At 48.7% G+C, this 23,218-nt stretch overlaps 1 protein-coding gene across 4 annotated transcripts in view; it reads left to right on the plus strand.

Moving 5' to 3' along the window:
- CSMD2 (CUB and Sushi multiple domains 2) overlaps nucleotides 1–23,218 on the plus strand; it is a 689,612-nt gene that overhangs the window by 261,188 nt on the left and 405,206 nt on the right. For all 4 annotated transcript variants that reach the window (XM_027537925.1, XM_027537922.1, XM_027537923.1 and 1 more), the window contains exon 5: nucleotides 1,767–1,974. In XM_027537925.1, the coding sequence (XP_027393726.1) occupies nucleotides 1,767–1,974 (208 nt within the window). The remainder of the gene's footprint in view (nucleotides 1–1,766; nucleotides 1,975–23,218) is intronic.

A 23,218-nucleotide genomic window follows, 5' to 3' on the forward strand; every position in this document is an offset into this window, starting at 1 on the left:
ACTATAAGCCGTACCTTTGGCAAATAACTGAAACTCTCTGTGCCTTGGTTTCTTTACCTGTAAAATGGGAATGATATTTCATAGAGTCATGAAATATGTAGTTAGCGTAGCACATGGCACCGTGTAAGTGCTTAATAAATAGTAATTTTGGTTACTGTTACTCTGCTGCCTCTGATACACATTTGAATCCTGATATTACATTTTTCCTTTCTTTATAATTTAGTCCACATCTCTAATACAGCTTTTGCTAAGTGGATTACTATCCCTTACTTGCACACAAGGGGCTTCCCTGGTGACTCAGCGGTGAAGAATCTGCCCGAAATACAGGACATGCAGTTTTGATCCCTGGGTGGGGAAGATCCTTTGGAGAATGAAATGGCAACCCACTCCAGTATTATTGCCTGGGAAATCCCATGGACGAGGGACCTGGTGGGCTACAGTTCATGGGGTCACGAGAGTTGGACATAGCGACTAAACCACCCCCACCACTTGCATACAAGCTCCAGGAGGGCAGGCTTAGGAAATCTGGTTAACTTCCACTAAGCCACCCAGCTATAAGCTGCAGGGGAGGGGTGCACACTGAGCTGTGCAAAAATTGGAAAGCCAGTGTTCTTAACTATTACATATCAGAGCATGGTCTTGGGATCATTGTTTCTGCATATCAAGTCTCAGCTGGGATGTGGGCTGGAGCAGTGATTCCATCAGGATGTGCTGTGCGGATGAGGAAGACATGGTCCCTGCCCTTGGGATTTCCAGCAAGTTCAGAACCTAGAGTGGCAGACAGACATGTGACAGGTCACTCACACAGTGCCAAGTACGATGTCTGAAGTCACACACTCTGCTGCAGGAGCACAGAGAAGGGAGCAGCTATTAAAAGCATGGGGGATGAGGCTTTCCTGAGAAGTGGCACTGCAGTTGGATCTCAAAGCATCGGAAGACTTCCTCTGGACCAGGGGTACCCTAGACAGATGGTGCGGTGTGAGCAAAGCCCAGGAGGTGTGACCACGCCCACCACTCGAACCGAGCTGACCTGGGCCTGAGGAGCAGGAGGGAACATTGCAGAGGTCTGGCCAGGCTGTGAATGCCCTTTGAGTTTTGCCGTCAGGGTACTGTGATGAGCTTTCATTTAGTTCCATTACATCCAAGAGCTTCCCTGGTAGCTCAGGCAGTAAAGAGTCTGCCTGAGATGCAGGAGACCCAGGTTCGATCCCTGGGTTGGCAAGATTCCCCTGGAGAAGGAAATAGCAACCCACTCCAGTATTCCTGCCTGGAGCAGCCTGGCAGTCTACCATCCATGGGGTCCCAAAGAGTCGGACATGACTGAGCGACTAACACTTTCACTTCCACATCCGAAGTTTCCTAGGATCTGGTAGGGGAAAATGTCCTGGTCACCATAGTCATGACCGTGGAAATAAGTGTGATAACTGCTTTCTCCTTTTTTCTTGGTCATTGCGCAACAGTGTGGTGTAGTAGCTAGAAACATGCTCCAACAGGCAGAGTTCACCCAGCTCACTGACCTAGCTCATTGGCTGTGTGACCTCAGGCAGGTTGCTTTACCTCCCTGTGCCTTGGTTTCCTCATCTGTTCAATGAGAAGAAGAACTAAAATTCTCAGAACAGGGTCTGGTGCACAATCAGGGCTCTGGAAGTTTGTGGCACATGCTCTCTGCAGGTCATGTCCCAGGGTCCTCTCTGCCTCTCATACATGCAGTACACGATTAAGTACCAGGACCTGGACTCACATGAGCCTCTTGTGTCTGCCCACAGCGGACGATGCATGCGGTGGGACCCTGCGGGGCCAGAGCGGCATCATCTCCAGCCCGCACTTCCCCTCGGAGTACCACAACAACGCCGACTGCACCTGGACCATCCTGGCCGAGCTGGGGGACACCATCGCCCTGGTCTTTATTGACTTCCAGCTGGAGGACGGTTACGACTTCCTGGAAGTCACGGGGACCGAAGGCTCCTCCCTTTGGTAAGCACGCCTTCCCTCCCCTCCCCCTCCCCTGTCCCCTGCAACTGTGGCTTCCAGGGATGCGGTCCCCTTGGCGCCTAGACCTGCAGCCAGAGGTCCCTTTGCCACCTGTTCTACCCCCTACTGGAAAGTTTCCTTTCCTCATAATGAGAAGTCACTGCGTATTTTCAGAGCTGGGGTCATTTTTCACAGTGATTTTGGCACCTGATTTGAAGCATGTCCTCGCTGAAGAATATCAGGATGGGATTTGGTCAAGGAACTTGCATTAAGACTAACAGTGGTCTCAGGACATGGATAGGGTCTCAGTGAAATGACTTGAAATATTGTCCCATTGCTGGAAGCATCCAGCAAAGGGACTAGAACGTTGAGTGGCAGTTGCTTTTCCCATGCCCAGGGTTCCGAGCCGGGAGAGGCATTGTCACGCCTTGGTTCCTGCGGGAAGGGCTAACCTACTTCCTATTGTTTGCCTTCACCACAAAGCAGGGCTTTTATGAGCTGTGCTCTGCTGCCATGGAGACTCTGGTGTCGGCAGGTTTGGGAGGAGATGGATGATGAAGGCTTACCGGCCTTGGTTGTTTGTGGTCTCCCAGGCTTGGACCCATGGGGTGGGCCCTAGCTGGGGCTGGCTTAGAGAGTGACGTGCTTTCTGTTTGGGTGACAAGCCTCGAGAATGGTGGCGCGACATTCATAATGTGCTCTTGTATTCTGGTGGTTCTGTTATCAGGACGAGGGCAGCAGGGGGACCTGGGTCAGCACATGGGGAGCCAACAGAAGGATGCACTCAGGTGTGCTTCTTTGCAGTCTTGATTGCTGCGTGGTGCCGGGGAAGGTGGGGCTCGCTGCCTGGGACTGAGAAGGAGGAGGTGTCACTGAGGGGCCTGAGTGAAGCAGAAGGTGGCAGCTGCAAGCGTCAGGGATGGATAGTCCCTTGGGAAGACAGACACAGTGGTCAGCAGGCTAGAGGCATGGGCGGGGAAGGGGAGGAAGGGTGGGAGAGGAAGAACAAGAGCGGTTGATGTTGAACATTTCTTTTATACCAGGTTTTGTTGTAGGAAGGCCAGTTGAGTAAGACATGGCCCTTTGAGAGTGAGGAAAACAGACAAATCCACCACAGGCCCCAAGCATGACTATTTGAGAGGGAAAAAGTGGGAACAGACTCCTGCCAAATATGGACTTGGAGCTTCGGGGACCAGGAAACTCAGATTTCATGTTGTGGTAGAAGGTGTTCTGACCTGGGGGTCAGAAGACCTTGGTGTCATAGGCGTGTTGCAAAAACTTGGCCAAGTCAGGTCATTTACTGCCCCGGATGGGGTGTTGAGACAGGCGGACACGAGCTGACGGCTGTTGTGTGGAGCTTGGTCCGGGGGCAGGGACTGGACATTTGGTGCTTGGAGTTGGGATGAAAGTCTAGATGACTGTCCACCAAACCGCACTCCTAGTGACCTGCCCAGTCCGAAGACCTTCTGTCTCCCTGCCCTCTTTTTGTAAAATACTTATTTTTCTGATCGTTTATGTCATACATATGCTCCGTATAGAAAACATGGACAATATTAAAAGGTATAGGGAAATGAATAATAACAAGTATTAACGTTTTCTGTATTTGGTTGCGTTGGGTCTTGGTTGCAGAATTCGAGATCATTCCCTGTGGCTCCCAGGCTCCCTAGTTGTGGCACTGAGGGTCCAGAGCACTCGGGCTTCAATAGTTGCAGTTTGTGGGCTTAGATGCCCAGCAACATGTGGACCTTCGTTCTGCAATCAGGGATCGAACCCAAGTCCCTTGCATTGCAAGGCAGATTCATTTTTTTAAAACCTTTTTATTTTGTATTGGGGTATAGCCCGTAAACAGTGTTGTGACAGTTTCAGGTGGACAGCAAAGAGGCTCAGCCATACATATATATGTATCTGTTCTCCCCCAAACTCCCCCCTCTTTTAGGCTGCAAGGCAGATTCTTAACCACTGGACCACCAGGGAAGTCCCACAAGTATTAACGTTTTGATGTATTCCCCTTTGGCCTTTTTGCTTTGCCTAGATCAAGCTAGCTGGCATTTTTATATATGTTTAATATTAAAAAATTAAGATCTGAAAATATGTCAGTCACTATACATTTTAACATTATATCATGAAAATTTTTCCTATATCATTACACATGTCTCCGAAATGTAATTGGTGTGAGACTAGAATTTATTTAGTAAATAAACAGTATTTGTTGAGCTTTTATATGGCAGGCTGATTCTAAGCTCTTACAGGTGTAATTTCATTTAGACTTCTATGAAGTAGGTAGCATGATCTTCCTCCTTTTGCAGATGAGGAAAACGAGGCCCAGTGTGGTTAGGTCACTGGCTGGAAGTCACACAGTAGTAAGGAGCAGAGCTGGGATTCACCCCCAGGTTAGCTGGACTTGAAAGCCCATCTTCTTGGTCACGCCGGCGCACTGCGTCACACAGTGTTTGAGGAGGGCTGTCGCGGTGGCGGTGCGTTCCCTTGTGAGACTGACACAATTCCCTCCATCAGGTCTCTTGATGGATTGTAGCCAAGCTTGCACTTCTGCAAACAGATACCGAGATGGATATCCTTGCTGGTTCTCTCTCTTCCAGCCCCAAGGCCTCTGCAATGCACTAATGCACTTGTTTATCCGTGGGCCAAATGGCCTCCCACAGCCTCCACCTGCCCCCCGCCCCTGCCCCCCGCCGGATGTGAGTCTACCCGGTTGTCCAAACTTCTGGAGGGAAACAAACGGGAAAGAGTATTCCTTTTCCTATTAAGTCACTCAGTGGGAAAGGAATTAAGCAGAGGAAATTGTTAGGGGAGTCATTCAGAACTCTGCTGTAAGATTAAATTATAATCATTTACAGGGTCTGTGTCACCCTTGCCAGGCAGGATGCATTTGTTGTTCTAATTTATACCTGCGTAGCAGTTATGGATGAACAAAGCTGCAGGCTCAGGACGTCTGTGCAAAGAACCCGCTCCCTCCCCAGCCCCTCTCCTTTATGGATCCCTGGACTCATGTGAAAATGGGATGCTCCTGCTTTATGAGTGTATTGCTTTTATCACTGGATCAAAGCAATAGGACTTTAGGATGTTCTCTTGAGTTCTTCACCAAGCAGAGAAAGACAACATCTGGAAAGGTGAATTTGAGCAACTAGACATCCCTTCATCTGTTGAGAAAACAGATACACCTTTTAGAGGGGGAAAAAACAACAACACTACCTCCTTTATCTGGAGAAGGAAATGACAACCATGCCGGTGTTCTTGCCTGGAAAATCCAATGGACAGAGGAGCCTGATGGGCCCCGGTCCATGGGTTCGCAGCATCAAACCCGACTTAGTGACTAAATCACACCTCCTCTATCAGGTAGCAGATTTGTGATGATTCAGAAGAGGATGGTGGCATGGACTGTCCCTGACTCAGTTCCTACACTCTCCTCCCCTTCAAAGAGGATGTAAGCAGGAGACTTTAAATTAGGGTTTGGACTTCATGGACTTCAAGTTCCAAATGATTGGGAAAACATAGCCTTGATAATTTTTTATTTTTCCAAATAAGGATATTCAGTTCACTCAGTCGTGTCCAACTCTTTGCGACCCCATGAATCACAGCACGCCAGGCCTCCCTGTCCATCACCATATCCCGGAGTTCACTCAAACTCACGTTCATCGAGTCAGTGATGCCATCCAGCCATCTCATCCTCTGTCGTCCCCTTCTCCTCCTGCCCCCAATCCCTCCCAGCATCAGAGTCTTTTCCAATGAGTCAACTCTTCGCATGAGGTGGCCAAAGTTTTGGAGTTTCAGCTTTAGCATCATTCCTTCCAAAGAACACCCGGGGCTGATCTCCTTCAGGATGGACTGGTTGGATCTCCTTGCAGTCCAAGGGACCCTCAAGAGTCTTCTCCAACACCACAGTTCAAAAGCATCAATTCTTCGGCGCTCAGCTTTCTTCACAGTCCAACTCTCACATCCATACATGACCACTGGAAAAACCATAGCCTTGACTAGACGGACCTTTGTTGGCAAAGTAATGTCTCTGCTTTTCAATATGCTATCTAGGTTGGTCATAACTTTTCTTCCAAGGATATTAGAGAACAACAACAAAAAATCCTGCCAACTCTTCAGAACATGATTTCATAAAACAAAGGACAATTCAAAGCCAAAAAGGTGGCAGGATATAATCAATGGCACTGACATAATGAAAGATGGGGGTGGGGGGGTGTACATAATAATGGTGTCTGCCATAACTGTAAAGTCCTGTGATGTATATGCATCAATCAGTGGACTACCGCTTCCTGTTGTGCTTGTCCATCCCTGGCCTCTGAGAATCCGGCCATACATGTTTTGAGTGGGAAAAGGTTGTTACTGTGGTGAGCACTGAACCCTGCAACTCTGTCATTCTGAGGGGGTCCCAAGTGTCTCAGACTTGCTCTCCCTAAAGTTAATTGTCTTTTTGTGTGTGTGATTAACCAGGAGCCAAATTGGGCTTGAACTGACTTGAGAGTTACAATCCACATAGCAGATTTGGTATTACTCCCCTACCCCCACCCCCACACACACTCACACAGCCAAAGGACACACGCTCCTCCAAGTCATTGCCATATACACATCAGCAAGTCAACCCCCCTGACACATACATACTTCTAGTTCACTGAACTCAATTTAGGGACCAATTTTTGCTCACTGATCCTTCTCAGGGGTGGATAGTGGTCTTTGTTCTGCTCTGACCCCATCTGTTGGCAGTGATCTTCAGGGAGCCCTATTCCTTCCTCTCCAATTCTATGAAAATACGCTCAGCACGGCTCCAGTTCCTCATGGGCTCCTGGACTTTTCAGAGGGCTGGGACTAAGGGATGCAGAAGATTCTTTTAAAGCCTGGGCTTCTGGGTCCCAGGAGGGAATTAGGATCATGTTATCATAATGAGGAGAAGTAATTGCCAGGCCATTACAGAGGCAGCCTCTCCATCTTGGAGAAAATCTGTGAGTTAAAATCCACCCAGAATCTCTCCCCTTTGCCTCATGCTGAACTCTGTCCACTGGCATCTCAGCAGGAGCTTCCCCTGGGCTGTATGAGAGGAGAGAAAGCCAGACACCCCTCCGAGAACAGGGGCGAGGTCTGCGTAGTGTCTCCAACCTTAGGTGTCGAGCCTGCACCTTGGCATCTGAGGAGACAGCAGACTTGGGACTCAGACAGACATGAGCTCAAAACCCAGATCCACCTCTTCATTGCTGTGTAATCTTGGGATATTTACTAACCTCTCTGAACCTCAGTTTCCACATCTGAAAAATGGGGCTCATTATACCAACCTACAAGGCATGTTGAAAGGGATCAACATGTAAACTGCTGCCTAACGTAGTCCTGGGATGGGGCTAGAAGCAAGGTGCTCTCTCTCTTGAGGGAAAAAGGGTACGATGAGTCCACGCCGAGCTTCACCCGATTCTTGGTGACCCCACCATGGCCATGGCCCAGCCTGCAAGCCCAGTGGCATCTCACCAGGCAGATTGACACTTGCCTGATCCAGCTCTGGGGAGTTACCAGGTGAGGGGCACCAGGTGAGGGGAACTGGCAGAGAGCCCCTGGGTCAGACAGGAGGACACCCGTGCAGAGTCAGCAGGTGGGGGTGACTTGGTTGCAACGGTCTTCCCAGAGCTGCACGCTGTGAGTGCATTGTGAGCAGCAGCACCTCTTCTCTGCCTGCACCCAGGCCTCGGGCTGGCTAGTTCAACTCATTCAGCTGCTGATGGCTGCTCTGGGCCGGCCTGGGGCAGGGGCAGTGCCCCGGCGACCCTAAGGGGTCTGCAGGCTTGGGAAGAAGGGGCAGAGTGTGGAGAAGACATCCTGCAGAGAAGGGGGAGGCACAGCCCCATCACTGTCTCGGATTGATGAGGATGCAGAATCTGTTGGCCTTGCTCCCTCCTTGGCTCCTCTTCCACCCCTGTGGCCGCTTCTTCCTGTGACGGGGAGGGCAGGCAAGGCCTGACCTGCACTCAAAGTGGAAGCCACCCTTTCTCTGGGGCCAGCTAAAGTGCCAGCCACAAGGGTGTGTTCATGGGAGTGTGTATGGTAGAGGGAGTTCAAAGCTCCTTCCTGCGTCTGGGATTTCTGTGTAGACTCAGGACCACTCTCCCATCTTCTGTGGATCCGTCTGTACCGGGAGTCATGGCCCCTCAGCCTCTCTTCTTTGCTTTCTTCAGTCTACTGGGATTTCATTCTTCGTTTCACTACAGTCATTTGGGATCTGCTGCCCATTCCCTCTGGAGAAGGCAATGGCACCCCACTCCAGTACTCTTGCCTGGAAAATCCCATGGACAGAGGAGCCTGGTAGGCTGCAGTCCCTGGGGTTGCTAAGAGTCGGACACGACTGAGCGACTTCACTTTCACTTTTCACTCTCATGCATCGGAGAAGGCAATGGCAACCCACTCCAGTGTTCTTGCCTGGAGAATCCCAGGGACGGGGGAGCCTGGTGGGCTGTCATCTCTGGGGTCGCACAGAGTCGGACATGACTGAAGCGACTTAGCAGCAGCATCCCATTCCCTCTGTGCCCTCAAGTCTAGCCCCCCACAGGCCTCTATGTGACAACCTTGCCTCCACTGAACATTCGAAATAAGAAAAGGGAGGAGAACACGCTGCAGGGTTTTAGAGGAGGATGCTGTCCTGGGGCAGGAGACTGGGGCCTCCAGGCAGGGCCTGCATTCGAGCCGGGCCTTGAAGGATGGGTACCATTTTGATATGAGAGAGGGAGATGATGGGTGGGAGGGCATCATTCTAGGGCTGCTGCCTGGGTCTCCTGGCCAATGTAGGAGCTCACTTCCCTGACCCCTGAGACACAGGCCCAGGAACTGGTCCCAGGGATTCTCTAGGGAGGATTCTCTTCACCATGCACCCACCCTGGAGATTGGAGACTCTGCCATCCACCTCTGAGCCTCAGTAGCCCCTTCCACCTGGGAAAAAAGAGGAGAAAGTCGACTCCAGTGCCTAGTGTTCCCAGGTCCTGCCCCCAGGGCGGCCCAATAGACTTCAGCTGTTGTTTTTTTTTCGGGGGGGCAGGGGAGTTGTTTGGTTTTTGTTTATTGCTATACTCAAAGGCAAGAGCTGGATCATCCAAAAAGCAAGAGAGTTCCAGAAAAAACATCTATTTCTGCTTTATTGACTATGCCAAAGCCTTTGACTGTGTGGATCACAATAAACTGTGGGAAATTCTGAAAGAGATGGGAATACCAGACCACCTGACCTGCCTCTTGAGAAACCTATATGCAAGTCAGGAAGCAATAGTTAGAACTGGACATGGAACAACAGACTGGTTCCAAATAGGAAAAGGAGTACATCAAGGCTGTATATTGTCACCCTGCTTATTTAACTTCTATGCAGAGTACATCATGAGAAACGCTGGGCTGGAAGAAGCACAAGCTGGAATCAAGATTGCCGGGAGAAATATCTGAGGTTACTCAGACATGCAGATGACACCACCCTTATGGCAGAAAGTGAAGAGGAACTAAAAAGCCTCTTGGTGAAAGTGAAAGAGGAGACTGAAAAAGTTGGCTTAAAGCTCAACATTCATAAAACTAAGATCATGGCATCTGGTCCCATCACTTCCTAGGATATAGATGGGGAAACAGTGAAAACAGTGGCAGACTTTATTTTTGGGGGCTCCAAAATCACTGCAGATGGTGACTGCAGCCATGAAATTAAAAGACGCTTACTCCTTGCAAGGAAAGTTATGACCAACCTAGATAGCATATTGAAAAGCAGAGATATGACTTTGCCAACAAAGGTCCATCTAGTCAAGGCTATTGTTTTTCCAGTGGTCATGTATGGATGTGAGAGTTGGACTGTGAAGAAAGCTGAGCGCTGAAGAATTGATGCTTTTGAACTGTGGTGTTGGAGAAGACTCTTGAGAGTCCCTTGGACTGCAAGGAGATCCAACCAGTCCATCCTGAAGGAGATCAGCCCTGGGATTTCTTAGGAAGGAATGATGCTAAAGCTGAAACTCCAGTACTTTGGCCACCTCATGCAACGAGTTGACTGTTTGGAAATGACTCTGATGCTGGGAGGGATTGGGGGCAGGAGGAGAAGGGGACAACAGAGGATGAGATGGCTGGATGGCATCACCGACTCGATGCTTATGAGTTTGGGTGAAGTCCAGGAGTTGGTGATGGACAGGGAGGCCTGGTGTGCTGTGATTCATGGGGTCGAAAAGAGTTGGACACAACTGAACTGAACTGATACTCCAAGGCATGTGGGATCTTAATTCCCAACCATACATCAGACCCGTGTCCCCTGTAATGGACGTGTGGAGTCTTAACCACCAGGAAAGTCCCTTCAGCTGTTTTTGAAAAGAGAATTTCCCTGGAAAGCAGGTTCAACCTACTCTCTGGATTCAACTTTGAGGATTTTTCTTTACTTTGTTTCCCTTCATTGGTTTGCTTTTATGTTTATAGGTGGGGATACAAAAACTCCCATCTAATATCCAGACATTCAGTTTGAAATTTTGCTAGTAACAATTTCTCCTTTTGAAACACTGAGTTTTAATTATTAAGCATTTTGCCCATGGAATTTGAGCCAACTAGAACCATTTGATCTCAGCGACTTTTAACTAGATATTTCATTCAAGAGTCATTAGATTCAGATATAATTAGAATGAAAACAGCATGCCAATGGGGATTTGTTAATAACTATTCACTTATTTATTCATTCATATATATTTTGTCAAACCATTGGTTTAGATCATTTTCATTCTTTGTTACTTTTTCCCTCTTTATTTTCAGTAATCATTTATTGAGAGCCTTCTATGAACTAGGCTCTGCTAGGTGCAGGGAGACAAAAACACAGTCCCATCCCCAGGGAGATATTTATTTACTCCACAGATGTTTATGTAATAGCCATGCATTGTACAGGACCCTGGAGCTCACAATCAGGGCAGAGAGGCATATAATTAAGCATATAATTAAGTGCTTTACAATAGCATGTGTTAGGTACTTTTCTTAGAGGTATACAGAAGTTCCCCTGGGGCTAAAAAAGAAATGTAATAGCTACGATTCTTTTTTTTTTTTTTTTCAAGATGTAGAAACCCATCTCCAGCTGATTCAAGCTAGAAAGGGAATATGTTGTCTTCTATAACTGAGAAGTCCATACTGGCTTCAGGCACTGCTGGATCAAGGCATGTAGATAAGGTCATCTGTAGTTGCTTCTCCCCCTCCCACAGCTTTGTCTTCCTAGATCTTGGCTTCACTATTGGGCAAACTTTGCCCATGAGGTAGCAGAGCTCACCAACCTCAGCTTTCCCCATCCTACTGATTTGGCAGTCCTAGCAGAAAGAATGGCACCCCACTCCAGTACTCTTGCCTGGAAAATCCCATGGGCAGAGGGGCCTGGTGGGCTGCAGTCCATGGGGTCGCTAGGATTCAGACACAACTGAGCGACTTCACTTTCACTTTTCACTTTCATGCATTGGAGAAGGAAATGACAACCCACTCCAGTGTTCTCGCCTGGAGAATCCCAGGGACAGGGGAGACTGGTGGGCTGCCGTCTATGGGGTCGCACAGAGTCGGACACGACTGAAGCGACTTAGCAGCAGCAGCAGCAGCAGAAAGAAAGTGTGTCTTTCCTAATGGTTCCCACAAAAGCCCTCAGATGGTCCTTGACTGGACCAGAATTGAATCATGTGCTCTGCTCTCAACATCAATATACAGCTAGATGATATTCTTACTGGCCAGGCCCGGGTCACATAGCTATCTGTTCTACCCAAACCTCTGACTGGAAGTGGAAAAGAAGTGGTTCACCAAAGGAATACCAGGTCACTCGGAAGACAGAAACAAAAAATGTCCTCCTAAAAGGACTCAGTCTTCCATCACAGTAGAGGGGCTACTTGGAGGACTCAGATGAATGAGTCCCAGATGGTATGACTTTGGAGTTGAACTGAAGGGTGAGCAAAAGTTTATCACCGATGTGGAGCCAGAAAGAGCCCTGATGTGTTGGCAGCATTGCAGGTGGAGTGCAGGGTGCAAGAAAGCAAGGGCAGGAGACGAGGTCTGAGATGAGCACAGGAAGAGCATGGGTCGTAAAGAACTTCGTTCCCACGTTCATATATGGGGAGAGGATTCCGTAGACTAAAGAAAGCTATTGAAGTATTTTAAGCAGAGAAGGAACATGATCACCCTGAATCTTAATTGGGTTCATAGAAGGTTCAGAAGCCAGCTGTAAAACTCGGTGACTACTCAGCCAAGAGATCATCCAGCCTTGAATTATGGTAGTTGTAAAGGGATGGAGCAGAGACAGTGATCTCAGAAAACACCTCAGACACAGAGCCAGCTGCTTTGGGGGCGTCATTGGAAAGGAGGAATGAAGGCAGAAGAGGAGTCTGGGGTGAATCCCGTTTCTGGCTTGATGGCTGTGGTAGGGTCATTCAGCAGAGGAACACAGGGGAAGGAGCAGGGCCAGGGGGTGGTCATGCTTGCTGGCCTCCCCGGCATGAAATGGGCACAGAGAGGGAAGTTAAGGCCACAGCAAGGAAGAAGGTACAGGGACACAGTTGCCCTTGGTTATTGATACACACTGTTTGCGATGAGACTAGTGGAGATGGTCATGGGACAGGAATAACTGTGGCTGAAAAGTTTGGTGTTTAAGTATGTATTCTGGCAGGGCCTTGAGAAGCCATCCTCAGGATCAGCACCAGCAGCATTATCAGCAGTGTCTCCTTTCAACATCTCAGTCAGCCTTACCACCTCCATCTTCCCTGCCAGCATCTTTCTGTCATTATTCATTCATTCAAACTACTTAAGCCCTTCCATTGTCTGACAGTGAGCCTGGCATTGGGAATACAGGGGTGGAGAAAACAAATGAAGTCTCTGTTTTTGCGGGACTTCTGGTCTACTCTGGGGAGACTGCTGTGAAAAAAAGAATCACAGAATATATGTAAAATACAGCTGTGATGAGTACCACGAAGGAAATGAACAGGATGGGGAATAATAGCTCTGGAGACCTTAAGTAAAAGGGGTTGGGCCGGCCTCTCTTGGGGGACAGGATCTAAGATTAAGACTTGAGAAGGAGCCACCGTGGGAGGCACTCAGGATCAGCATTTCAGGCAGCGGGAATTACACGTGTAAAGACCCATGTCACAGTGCCCTATTTTCCTTTGAACTTCATACAGGCAAGTGGTGTAAGGTCTATGCCTGTTCTCTGGGGTTTCAGTCTGTTTGAATATCAGGAGCAAGGCAGGGTCAAGGTCTTAGGCTGGCAGAGATGGTGCATGCCTGAGGCTGTTAAGCCAGTGGCACCCGGAACTGGCAAGGGGATGGGCCTGTTCCAGCCGAGACTCAGAACCTCCTGCCTCCCTGTGGGTCTGTGACAACCTCACTTCCCTCTCCTTTCCTGCCACATCACAATGCTTTAAACCAGCCCGAGAAGCTGTTCTCTTCTGATGGAGCCCATGAAATTACATCTGTTCTTTCCATCAGGAGCAAGGCCATAAATAACCAGCCCTTTAAAATCTCATCTCCCGTATCTCTCGGAGTTGGAAGTGGCATTACGGGCTCTGCAGCTGAGCAGTGGGAAAGGATTAGAGCCCTGGCATGCTGCTGGCAGCCCGGGCCCAGAGATCTGGAGCGCAAGGCTGGGGCTTCTGCACGCACCACATGACTTTCTTGTTTGCGTCGCTGAGAACTTGTTCTCAGAAAGAGAACACGAGCTGCAGCTGGACGGGGCAGGAAGCGAGCCGGGGTCGTCCGCTGTCGGCATAGCGTCTCCTCTAGAGCCGGCGACTTGGCCAAGTTCTGTGTGTGGGAAGCCGAAGTCGGGCAGCTGGCCTGCACCCCGTGGGTCCGACTGCGTGCAACAGGTTGGTAATAAGCACGGCGTCTGCGTGGCGGCCCGTGCCAGGACCGTGAAGGGCACCAGACAGTGAGATGCTCTTGTCGACCTCTCTGGAGGAGCTGCCAGATGCCCGATGGAGCCGCGAAGACAGATGGAAGGTGCTGTTCTGGGCCCTTCCAGAGGCCCCTCGTCCTGGCATGATCCGCCTTCCAGAATGATGTTAGTGCATTCAGAATGTTCGAGGCCCCAGTCCTGGTCTCCTTCCCACTTGGCCACGGATGTTTGTTCTACGTGCTCTTGGTGTTACCTAGCCCGTGTTTCACTCTGGTTTTTGCCTGTCCCTTGCTTTTACAACTTCTCCCGGCTCCCTAAGACTGACCTAGTTCTGTCCCTGAGCTTATACTTCTTGTAATCCCAGTTTCTCCTCATCCAGTCGCTGATGTGCGACACCCACAACTCACCAGAGAAGCAAGATGCAAGCGGAAAACTAGCATTTGATAATCTGATGAAGTGGCAAATGGCGTTAGACTCAATGGACTTTGTCATTTGGGAAGGGAGAAGGCAGGCTTGGTTTGAACAAAATGGAGAGACTTGGTGGGATAGTAGAACTCCAGCGTCTCTGGGAAATTCTCATCTAAGTTCTTGGAAGAGCAGTCTGTCCTGGCTGCCTCTAAGTGTTCTGTCCCCAGTAACTTCTACCTACTTCACCATGGCTTCTACCCCCAGCCTCCCCCTGAAACTATTCCCATTAAGATCATCATCAGAGAACCAGCCCCCGACCCCAAACACTACCACTTCCGATGCCAAAGCCAAAAGCTCATCTTCAGGTGTCGCCCTGCTGGATACTTCTGCATTCCTTTACACTGTTGCTTACTGCTCCTTCCAGAACTTTCCTTTTCTCTTTTTTTCTTTCTGAGGCTGCTCGCTATGATTTTTCTAGACCTCTCTGACCATTCCTTCTCTGTCTTCTTCAATGACCACAAGATTCTGTTCTCACCTAACTGCTCTGCCCATCCCCCCATGTTCTTCCTGGGTTAGCTTATCTGCTCCCGTGGTTTCAGATAAGCCACCTGTCTGTTTACAGGTCTCAAATGTGGCTCCCTAGCCTGTCCTCCCCACTGAGTATCAGGCTTTGGAGCCAAGTACTTATTGGACAACTCTCCCTTCATGTCTCACCAATGCCTCCAATTCAACAGGTCCCATCTTCATTTATAACTGATGATTAAAGTGGGCAGGGTTTGTTTCCTTTCTTGGTTTATGGCACTACCCTCTACCTAGTCAACCACAGCTCTGGGAATCATCCCTGTCTAATCCCTGTCTCTCACCAGTCACATTCAGTTAATTGCGAAGTTCCCCCCAATGAACCTCCTGTGCATATCTTTACAGTCTTGACTACCACTCCCCCAGTTCAGCCCATCGTCTTTTCTTCTTTGTGGGTTATAATAGCCTCCTTGCTGATCACTCAGCTTCTTGGCACTCTCCAATTCATCCTCCCCACTGCTACCAGAATGGTTTAATTAAAATGCAGATCTGACATGCTAAGCCCCAGGCAAAAGCTTTCAATCATCTTCCATTGTCTACAGAATAAAATCCCAGCCCTTGATAGGCCCTTCTTGATCCAGCCCTTGCCTGCCACCCCAGCCTCATCCCTTGCCACTTCCTTCTTTGAACTCCATTAACCCTGACACTCAGTAGTATCACACCACAAAGGTTTATTTCCTGCTCATGCTACACGTCTGTTCTGGGAGTCTCTCTAATCCACGTAGTCATACCCAGGAGTATCCAGGATCTAGAATCTTGTAGATCCACTATCTGGAGTATGTTGGCCTTGTCCAATGGTATAGCAGGCAAAGAGAGTGGCGAATCTAGCATGGGCTTTTCACTGCCTCAGCCCAGATACAATACATATCACTCTCACTCACATTTCATTGGCCATAAATAGTCATATGGAGTAAGTCAGACCGAGAAGGAGAAACACAGCATGACATCCCTTATATGAGGAATCTAAGAAGAAAAGATACGAATGAAATTATTTATTATACAAAACGGAAACAGACTCACAGACTTAGTTGCCAGAGGGCAAGGAGCGGGGAAAGGGATAGCTGGGGAGTTTGGGATGGACGTGTACACACTGATATATTTAAAATGAATAACCAACAAGGTCCCACTGTATAGAACAGAAAACTCTGCTCTAGACATGGTGGCACCTGCATGGGAGGGGAGTCTGGGGAAGAATGGATACATGTATATGTATGGCTGAGTCCTTTGCTGTCCACCTGAAACTGTCACAACATTTTTAATCAGTTATACTCCAATACAAAATAAAAAGTTAAAAAAAAAAAGAAATATTCACATGGTTCAACCTAACCATAAGGGAGCCTGGGAACATGATAGCAGATGAAATGACTGGTGAGCGCGTCTGTCTGCCACACTTCAAATTTCAGTAGACAAATGCCCTAGCTCTTGTCAAAGAACAGCCTTTCCTTTATGCTGCAGATCTGTTCTTCTCTAAAGATTTCCCTGCTGGAATCATCTTTTTTTTTTTTTTTTTTGCACTCATCATTTTTTTTCTTCCCTATCAAACATTGTTTAATGTTTAAGAACATAGAGACGTGTTCTGTATCTACCATCTGAAGTCAAAAACAGCACGCCCCAAACTCCCCCATCACTCAGCTCCACCGTGCTACCACACTTGCTGAGACAGATCCCTTTCTCAGTATCTGCCCCACCTGCCACTGAAGCTGACCTTCTGCCCCACCTGCCACGAAAGCTGACCTTCTGCCCCACCTGCCACTGAAGCTGACCTTCTGCCCCACCTGCCACTGAAGCTGACCTTCTGCCTCACCTGCCACTGAAGCTGACCTTCTGCCCCACCTGCCACGAAAGCTGACCTTCTGCCCCACCTGCCACTGAAGCTGACCTTCTGCCCCACCTGCCACGAAAGCTGACCTTCTGCCCCACCTGCCACTGAAGCTGACCTTCTGCCCCACCTGCCACGAAAGCTGACCTTCTGCCCCACCTGCCACTGAAGCTGACCTTCTGCCTCACCTGCCACTAAAGCTGACCTTCTGCCCCACTTGCCACGAAAGCTGACCTTCTGCCCCACCTGCCACTGAAGCTGACCTTCTGCCCCACCTGCCACTGAAGCTGACCTTGGAAAGTGACCAGTGTCACTGCCCCATCTTCATGTGACGTGGCTTCTTGGCAACATGCAACATGGGCCATCTACCCTTAAGCTAGTTCCTTCTCTTGGCTGCCTTCAACCCATAGCTAGCTGCCTATGGCCATTCCTTCTCTGTCACCTCTGCTGTCTTCTGCATGGTTCAGCCTCTGTCCACCCTTTATATGTGGACTGTGCAGGGGGTCCTGGGACCCTCTTCTTCTCCATTCACCCTCTTTCCCAGGTAATCTCGATGAATCACAGGTTGACTTTCAATATGACCTACACACCAATGACTCTCAATGTAAATGTTCAGCCCTGAGGGACCTTTTTGGGATCCATATATATGAACAGGAATCTCAAACTCTTAATGGAATCTCAAAATGAACACTTCAAAGCAGACTTTTTTTAATTGTGGTAAAATAATGTTAAATTGGCGATTTTAATCATGTTTAAGTGTATGATTCAGTGTCACAAAGTACATTGGCATTGTTATGCAAAGAGCCCCACTGTCCATCTACAGAACTTCCCTCACCTTCCCAAAGCCAAACTCTGAACCCATTAAACGTAACTCCCCTTCACCTCCCATTCTCTGGTAACCACCTTCTACTTTCTATCTCTATGGATTCAGCTACTCTAGGTACTTCCTACAAGAGGAATCATACAATATTCTTTTTGTGTTCAGTTCAGTTCAGTCACTCAGTTGTGTCCGACTCTTCGTGACCCCATGAACCGCAGCACGCCAGGCCTCTCTGTCCATCACCAACTCCCGGAGTTTACCCAAACTCATGTTCATTGACTCTGTGATGCCATCCAACCATCTCATCCTCTGTTGTCCCCTTCTCTTCCTGCCTTCAATCTTTCCCAGCATCAGAGTCTTTTCAAATGAGTCAGCTCTTGCATCAGGTGGCCAAAGGATTGGAGTTTCAGCCTCAACATCAGTCCTTCCAATGAACACCCAGGACTGATCTCCTTTATGATGACTGGTTGGATCTCCTTGCAGTCCAAGGGACCCTCAAGAGTCTTCTCCAACACCACAGTTCAAAAGCATCAATTCTTCAGCGCTCAGCTTTCTTCATAGTCCAACTCTCACATCCATACATTTTGTGTTAGCATAGTGTTTTCAAGGCTCATCCCTATTATAGCATGTATCAGAATTCCATTCCCTTTTAAGGCTGAATAATATTCCATGGTCTGTATGTAGCACATTTTGTTTATTTACTTACTCATCTGTCTGTGGACATAGGACATTTCCTTCCTGCCACTGTGTCCTCTCCCGGCCTTCTCCACCTCTATTTAATCTCCAGAGGAATCTGCTCTGCTCCTTCTGTGCCACCAGCATCTGTCTGCTCAAGGGCTTTGCTTCCCAGCTTCTACCCCTTCTGTAATCCACTCTTCATACAGCAACTGTAGGAGCTGATGTTTACACATCACATTATCTCCCCCCTACTTAAGGGGGGAGCTTTCCGTCGAGTCGGATACAACTGAGTGACTTCACTTTCACTTTTCACTTTCATGATTGGAGAAGGAAATGGCAACCCACTCCAATGTTCTTGCCTGGAGAATCCCAGGGACGGGGAGCCTGGTGGACTGCCGTCTATGGGGTCACACAGAGTCAGACATGACTGAAGCGACTTAGCACAGTTTTCCATCACACTTAGAACCAAATCCTACAAGATCTACACTATTGGGTTCCTGCCCACCTCTTTGACTTCCATCCAATCACCCACGCCCACTCACTGTGCCTCAGATACACTCACCTTCCTCCTGTCCCATGGATGGGCCAAGCAGATTCCCTTCTAGGGTCTCTGCACTAGCTGTTTCCAGGGTTTGAGACCCTCTTTCTTCATAGTTAAAAGAACAAAGAAACACACACACACACAAAGACCTCTGCAGTTTTGAAATGCAGAGTTCAATTTAAATTTCCCCTCCTTAAAATAAGACTTTCTCTGCCCATGCAACCTAAAGGAACCCCTCACTCTATCATGACATCTTGTTTTATTTGAGGTATTTGTGAAGCTCTGGTGTTTTCTGGCTTTTGTATTTGTCTCTTTTCTATCCTCTCCCTTCCCCGCCACTGCATACAGAACCTGGAAAGCTACAAAGGCAGGACTTGGCACTTAGTAGGTGTCCAAGAGTGGTTTGTTGGGAGGAGAAGCCTACTCGTGCCTCACCAGTAACAATGTCCTGTGGCTAATTGCAAAGGTTAACATGGAGCCTCTCCACCAAGTATTTTAAGTAATAACCTTCCTGGGGGACATTTGCAAATTAGCCCTGACTCTTGCTGATTACTCATCCTAAACTCAGTCTGATTAATAATTAATCAGCAAACTGCTTGGCCAGAGCAGGCTGATCAGTGCTAGAAAGGATCTTAAATTATGCAAGTCACTTGGCCAGTCTTAAAAAAAATAAAAAAGCTCAGCAGTCGGCAGACTTGGAGAGGTTTGATTGCAACGTGAGATTAGGTTTCTCAGTTGTTGTTTTTCCTTTTTGCCTTTTTTTTTTTTCCCTTTTGACTAAGAAATCAATTAGGCTCAAACTTGCCACCTCAGAGAGACATTATGTAGCACAGAAATAGAAATGTGTTAAATATCACTCTCTTTTTTGTTCCTTCTCCCTTCAAAAGAGTTTTGGTCTGGGAGACAGAGGTTAAAATTAGCCAGTTTGTTAAGCAAATGCCTGTCTGGCACCTGATGTCAATTTCTGCAGCCACATCAGTTTCAGCCTCCCCTTCCTTCCTCTGAGCAGCAGCACACTGGGCCTGGCAGGAAGAAGTGATGAGTGCTGCTCACTCCGCCTGCCCCAGGGTTGGGGCAGAATCAATTTGCCAGCAACCTGTCCCACCAGGAGTCCTTCTAGTCCTCTTTACCTCCTGCCTACCAACCCCAGGGAGACAGGGAAAAAGGCAATCAGGGTGATGAATGGGCCCCCACTGTAGGCATGAACTCTGCGACCTCCAGGAACCCTCTTTTCTATCCTCAGTCTGCAACCTCCATCCTCCAAGTCTGGTCCTCCATATGGCTTCATCTTTCTCCTCCAGATCCCTCTTCTGGTCACTGGTGACATGGCCAAGGGGGAGATTCAGAGTGATCCACTGATGTTGATCTCTGGGCCAGAGGGAAGCCAGGGATATAGGATGTAGAGCAGTTAGTGCAACCTCGATGCCCGTTAGAACCAACACCCAGATCCGTTAAGTCAGAACACCCAGAGGTGGGAGCCAGTCATCAGTGTTTGTAAAGCTCCCATGGGGTCCCCGTGTGCCCTAAAGTGGAGGATCACAAACTGGTGGAGGGTGGGTGGCTTGGGGGAAAGAGATGATGAAGGCCATCAAACAGTGAAGTGGGAAGTGGGCTTCTCAGAAGTTGACTGTCTTCCCCAGAAACTGAGAACATCTGTCTTGTGATGGGCAGGGTGAGGGGGGAAGCGGTGGTCAGAATGGCAGCTTCCAGGAGCCCCTAAACCCCTGATCTCTCTCACTTCTACCCCTGATTTAAAAAAAAATACCCTCTAGGGACTTCCCTGGTGGTCCAGTCGCTAAGACTTTGTGCTTCTAATGCAAGGGGCCTGGCTTCAGTCCTGGTCAGGGAACTAGACCCAAATGCAGCGTAGAGTCTGCACTGTTGTAACTAAAGATCCCGTGTGCTACAGCTTGGACCTGGTGCAGCCTAATAAATTTTTTAAAAAATTGAAAAGAACACCCTCTAGAATGCAGCCCTTGTTTCCCAAATTGTGATGCACTACCCAATTCCCTGAATCAAAAGAGTTGCCTTGAAGGCAGTAGGGAATGCAGATTCAATCCTACCCTAGAGGACTAGCTCCAAAATTTCTGACGATTGGGCCCAAATTCAGTGTAACTATTCTCTCAGGTGTTCTGAAATAGATGCAAGTTTGAGAGCCACACTCGGCCTCAACAAAATTCCTGCCAGGGCAATAATAGGGAAGGGGTGGATTTTTGCCCATTAAGAAATGCTTGATGATCTTATGAATGGCTCCATTATTAGATTTCTTGGCACAGAAGTTCCCAGATTATATTTGACTTACATGTTTGGTTTTGGTTTAGGCACAAGGCTGGACAAGCACATCTGTTTCCTAAAACAAAGCTCGCTGACTCCTAACGGACTTTATGAATTTATTTAACAAGGGTTTTTTGCCTGCCTGCTCTGTGCCAGGTTCTTATCCTGCTCTGTGATATGCCCTGTGGTTACAATGATGAACTAGAAAGCCTCAACCCTGGGACTTTGAAGGCTAGCCTCTCTCCTTGTCTCCTGGTGGAGGCCCACGAGAAGGCGGTCTCCTTTCTGAAACTGTGAGTTGTGGTAGCATCTCTGCCTCCCCTCCTCCAGCTCCCTGCACTGCCCCTTCACTGCCCGGGTCCTGCTGAGCCGGCACCTGCCATGGCTTCTCTAGCATCCTTCTCCCACCATGAACACTTGAAGAGCATCCACTGAGTCCAGCATCCCCGAATCCTCAGGGCTCAGCCAAAGTCCTGGCAACAGGCAGGCATCAACGTTTGCTGATGGTTTGTTGAATACCTGGAGCCTCTGACACCTTAGAGTCTCAGCACCTTCCTCACCACCCCATCTCACCACCACCAGGAAGGAAGGCAGGCGGCACCTCATCCCACCTCGCCTCGCCTCAGAGCCCTTTGGCAAGGGGACAGATATCAGGATAAATTAGCAGCCAAATATGTTGGTTGCCTCTGTGAGCCAGCTATTTCCTGGGCTGAATGACATCACCGTTAGTTGTTTTACCTTACCATTATTTATTTACAATTTTGTGGCTGTGCTGGGTCTTCGCTGTTGCGAGAGCTCTTCTCCCGTCGTGGCGAGTGGGGACTACTCTCTAGCTGTGGTGCATGATCATCTCGTTGCAGTGGCTTCTCTTGTTTTGGTGCACAGGCTCTAGGGTGCCTGGGCTTTCGTAGTTGCGGCTCCCAGGCTCAGGAGCACAGGCTCTAGAAGCTGGGGTGCACTGGCTTAGTTGCTTCAGGGCATGTGGGATCTTCCCGGATCAGGGATGGAACCCGGGTCTCTGCATTGCAGGCAAATTGAATGTCATTGCACTTACTACCTCACTGAACCTTCACCAGCATCTATGAGTGTGGAATCATATCTTGTAGAAGAAGACACTGAACCTCAGAGGCTCAGCATCCTCCCCACTGCACCCTCTCCTCTGCATCTGGGTTCTGCCTGATCCATTCCCTGTGCATGCCCTAGGCCACTGCTCCTGGGAGTGCTCCTTGCCTTTGGAGCAGGCTCTCGTGTGTTCTGTCTGGCCTCTTGGAGTCTCTGATTAACTTCTCCTTCCTGCCTGAATATACCTTCAGGGGTGGAATGATCTTTATGTGCTAGGGGCTGTCAGGCACTGTGCCAAGGGTCTCACATGCATTATCTCATTCATTCCCTACAAAACTCTTGTAAATTATATACCATCATCCCTATTTTTTAGGTGGAAAAACTTAAAAGACTCCACAAGGTAAAGACACCTGTGAAAAGTCATACAGCTAGCAAGCATTTGAGCCAGGAATTGGACACTGTCCCCGCCAGACTCTGAGTTCTGGTTTCCCCCTTCTCTTCTGTTCCTTGAGCTCTGATTCATTTTCTGCCCTGACTGCATCATTCAAGTGGCTTTTTGGCTCGCTCTTCTTGAGTCTTGGGTCCTCTCTGTCCTTTCTCCGAGGGTCTGTAGAGAGTCAGTCCTGTGTCCCAGCCAGCAGAGGGCGGCCCCTGCCCACTGTGCACCACTGATCCTCCAGGATTGCATCTCCCACCCCATTCTCATGTCCCAGGACAGTCCCCACTGCAGCAAGTCCCTGGCTCTTGAACTAAGCATTCAGTTTTGCCTAGAATTATACTGGAGTCTGGCATCCTAAAAGAAGTCAGTCCTGAATATTCATTGGAAGGACTGATGCTGAAGCTGAAACTCCAATACTTTGGCCACCTGATGCGAACTGACTCATTGGAAAAGCCCTGATGCTAGGAAAGATCGAAGGCACGAAAAGAAGGGGATGACAGAGGATGAGATGGTTGGATGGCATCACCGACTCAATGGACTTGAGTTTGAGCAAGCTCTGGGAGTTGGTGATGGACAGGGAGGCCTGGCGTGCTGCAGTCCATGGGGTCGCAAAAAGTCGGACATGACTGAGCGACTGAATTGAACTGAACTGGCTCTATTCCTTTCTCTTTTTTTTTTTTTGGTTTAGTTGCTAAGTCATGTCCAGCTCTTTCAACCCCGTGGACTGCAGCCTGCCAGGCTCCTCTGTCCATGGGATTTTTCCAGGCAAGAATACTGGA

The sequence above is a fragment of the Bos indicus x Bos taurus genome, chromosome 3 (assembly GCF_003369695.1).
Source record: "Bos indicus x Bos taurus breed Angus x Brahman F1 hybrid chromosome 3, Bos_hybrid_MaternalHap_v2.0, whole genome shotgun sequence".
Classification (NCBI taxonomy): Eukaryota; Metazoa; Chordata; class Mammalia; order Artiodactyla; family Bovidae; genus Bos; species Bos indicus x Bos taurus.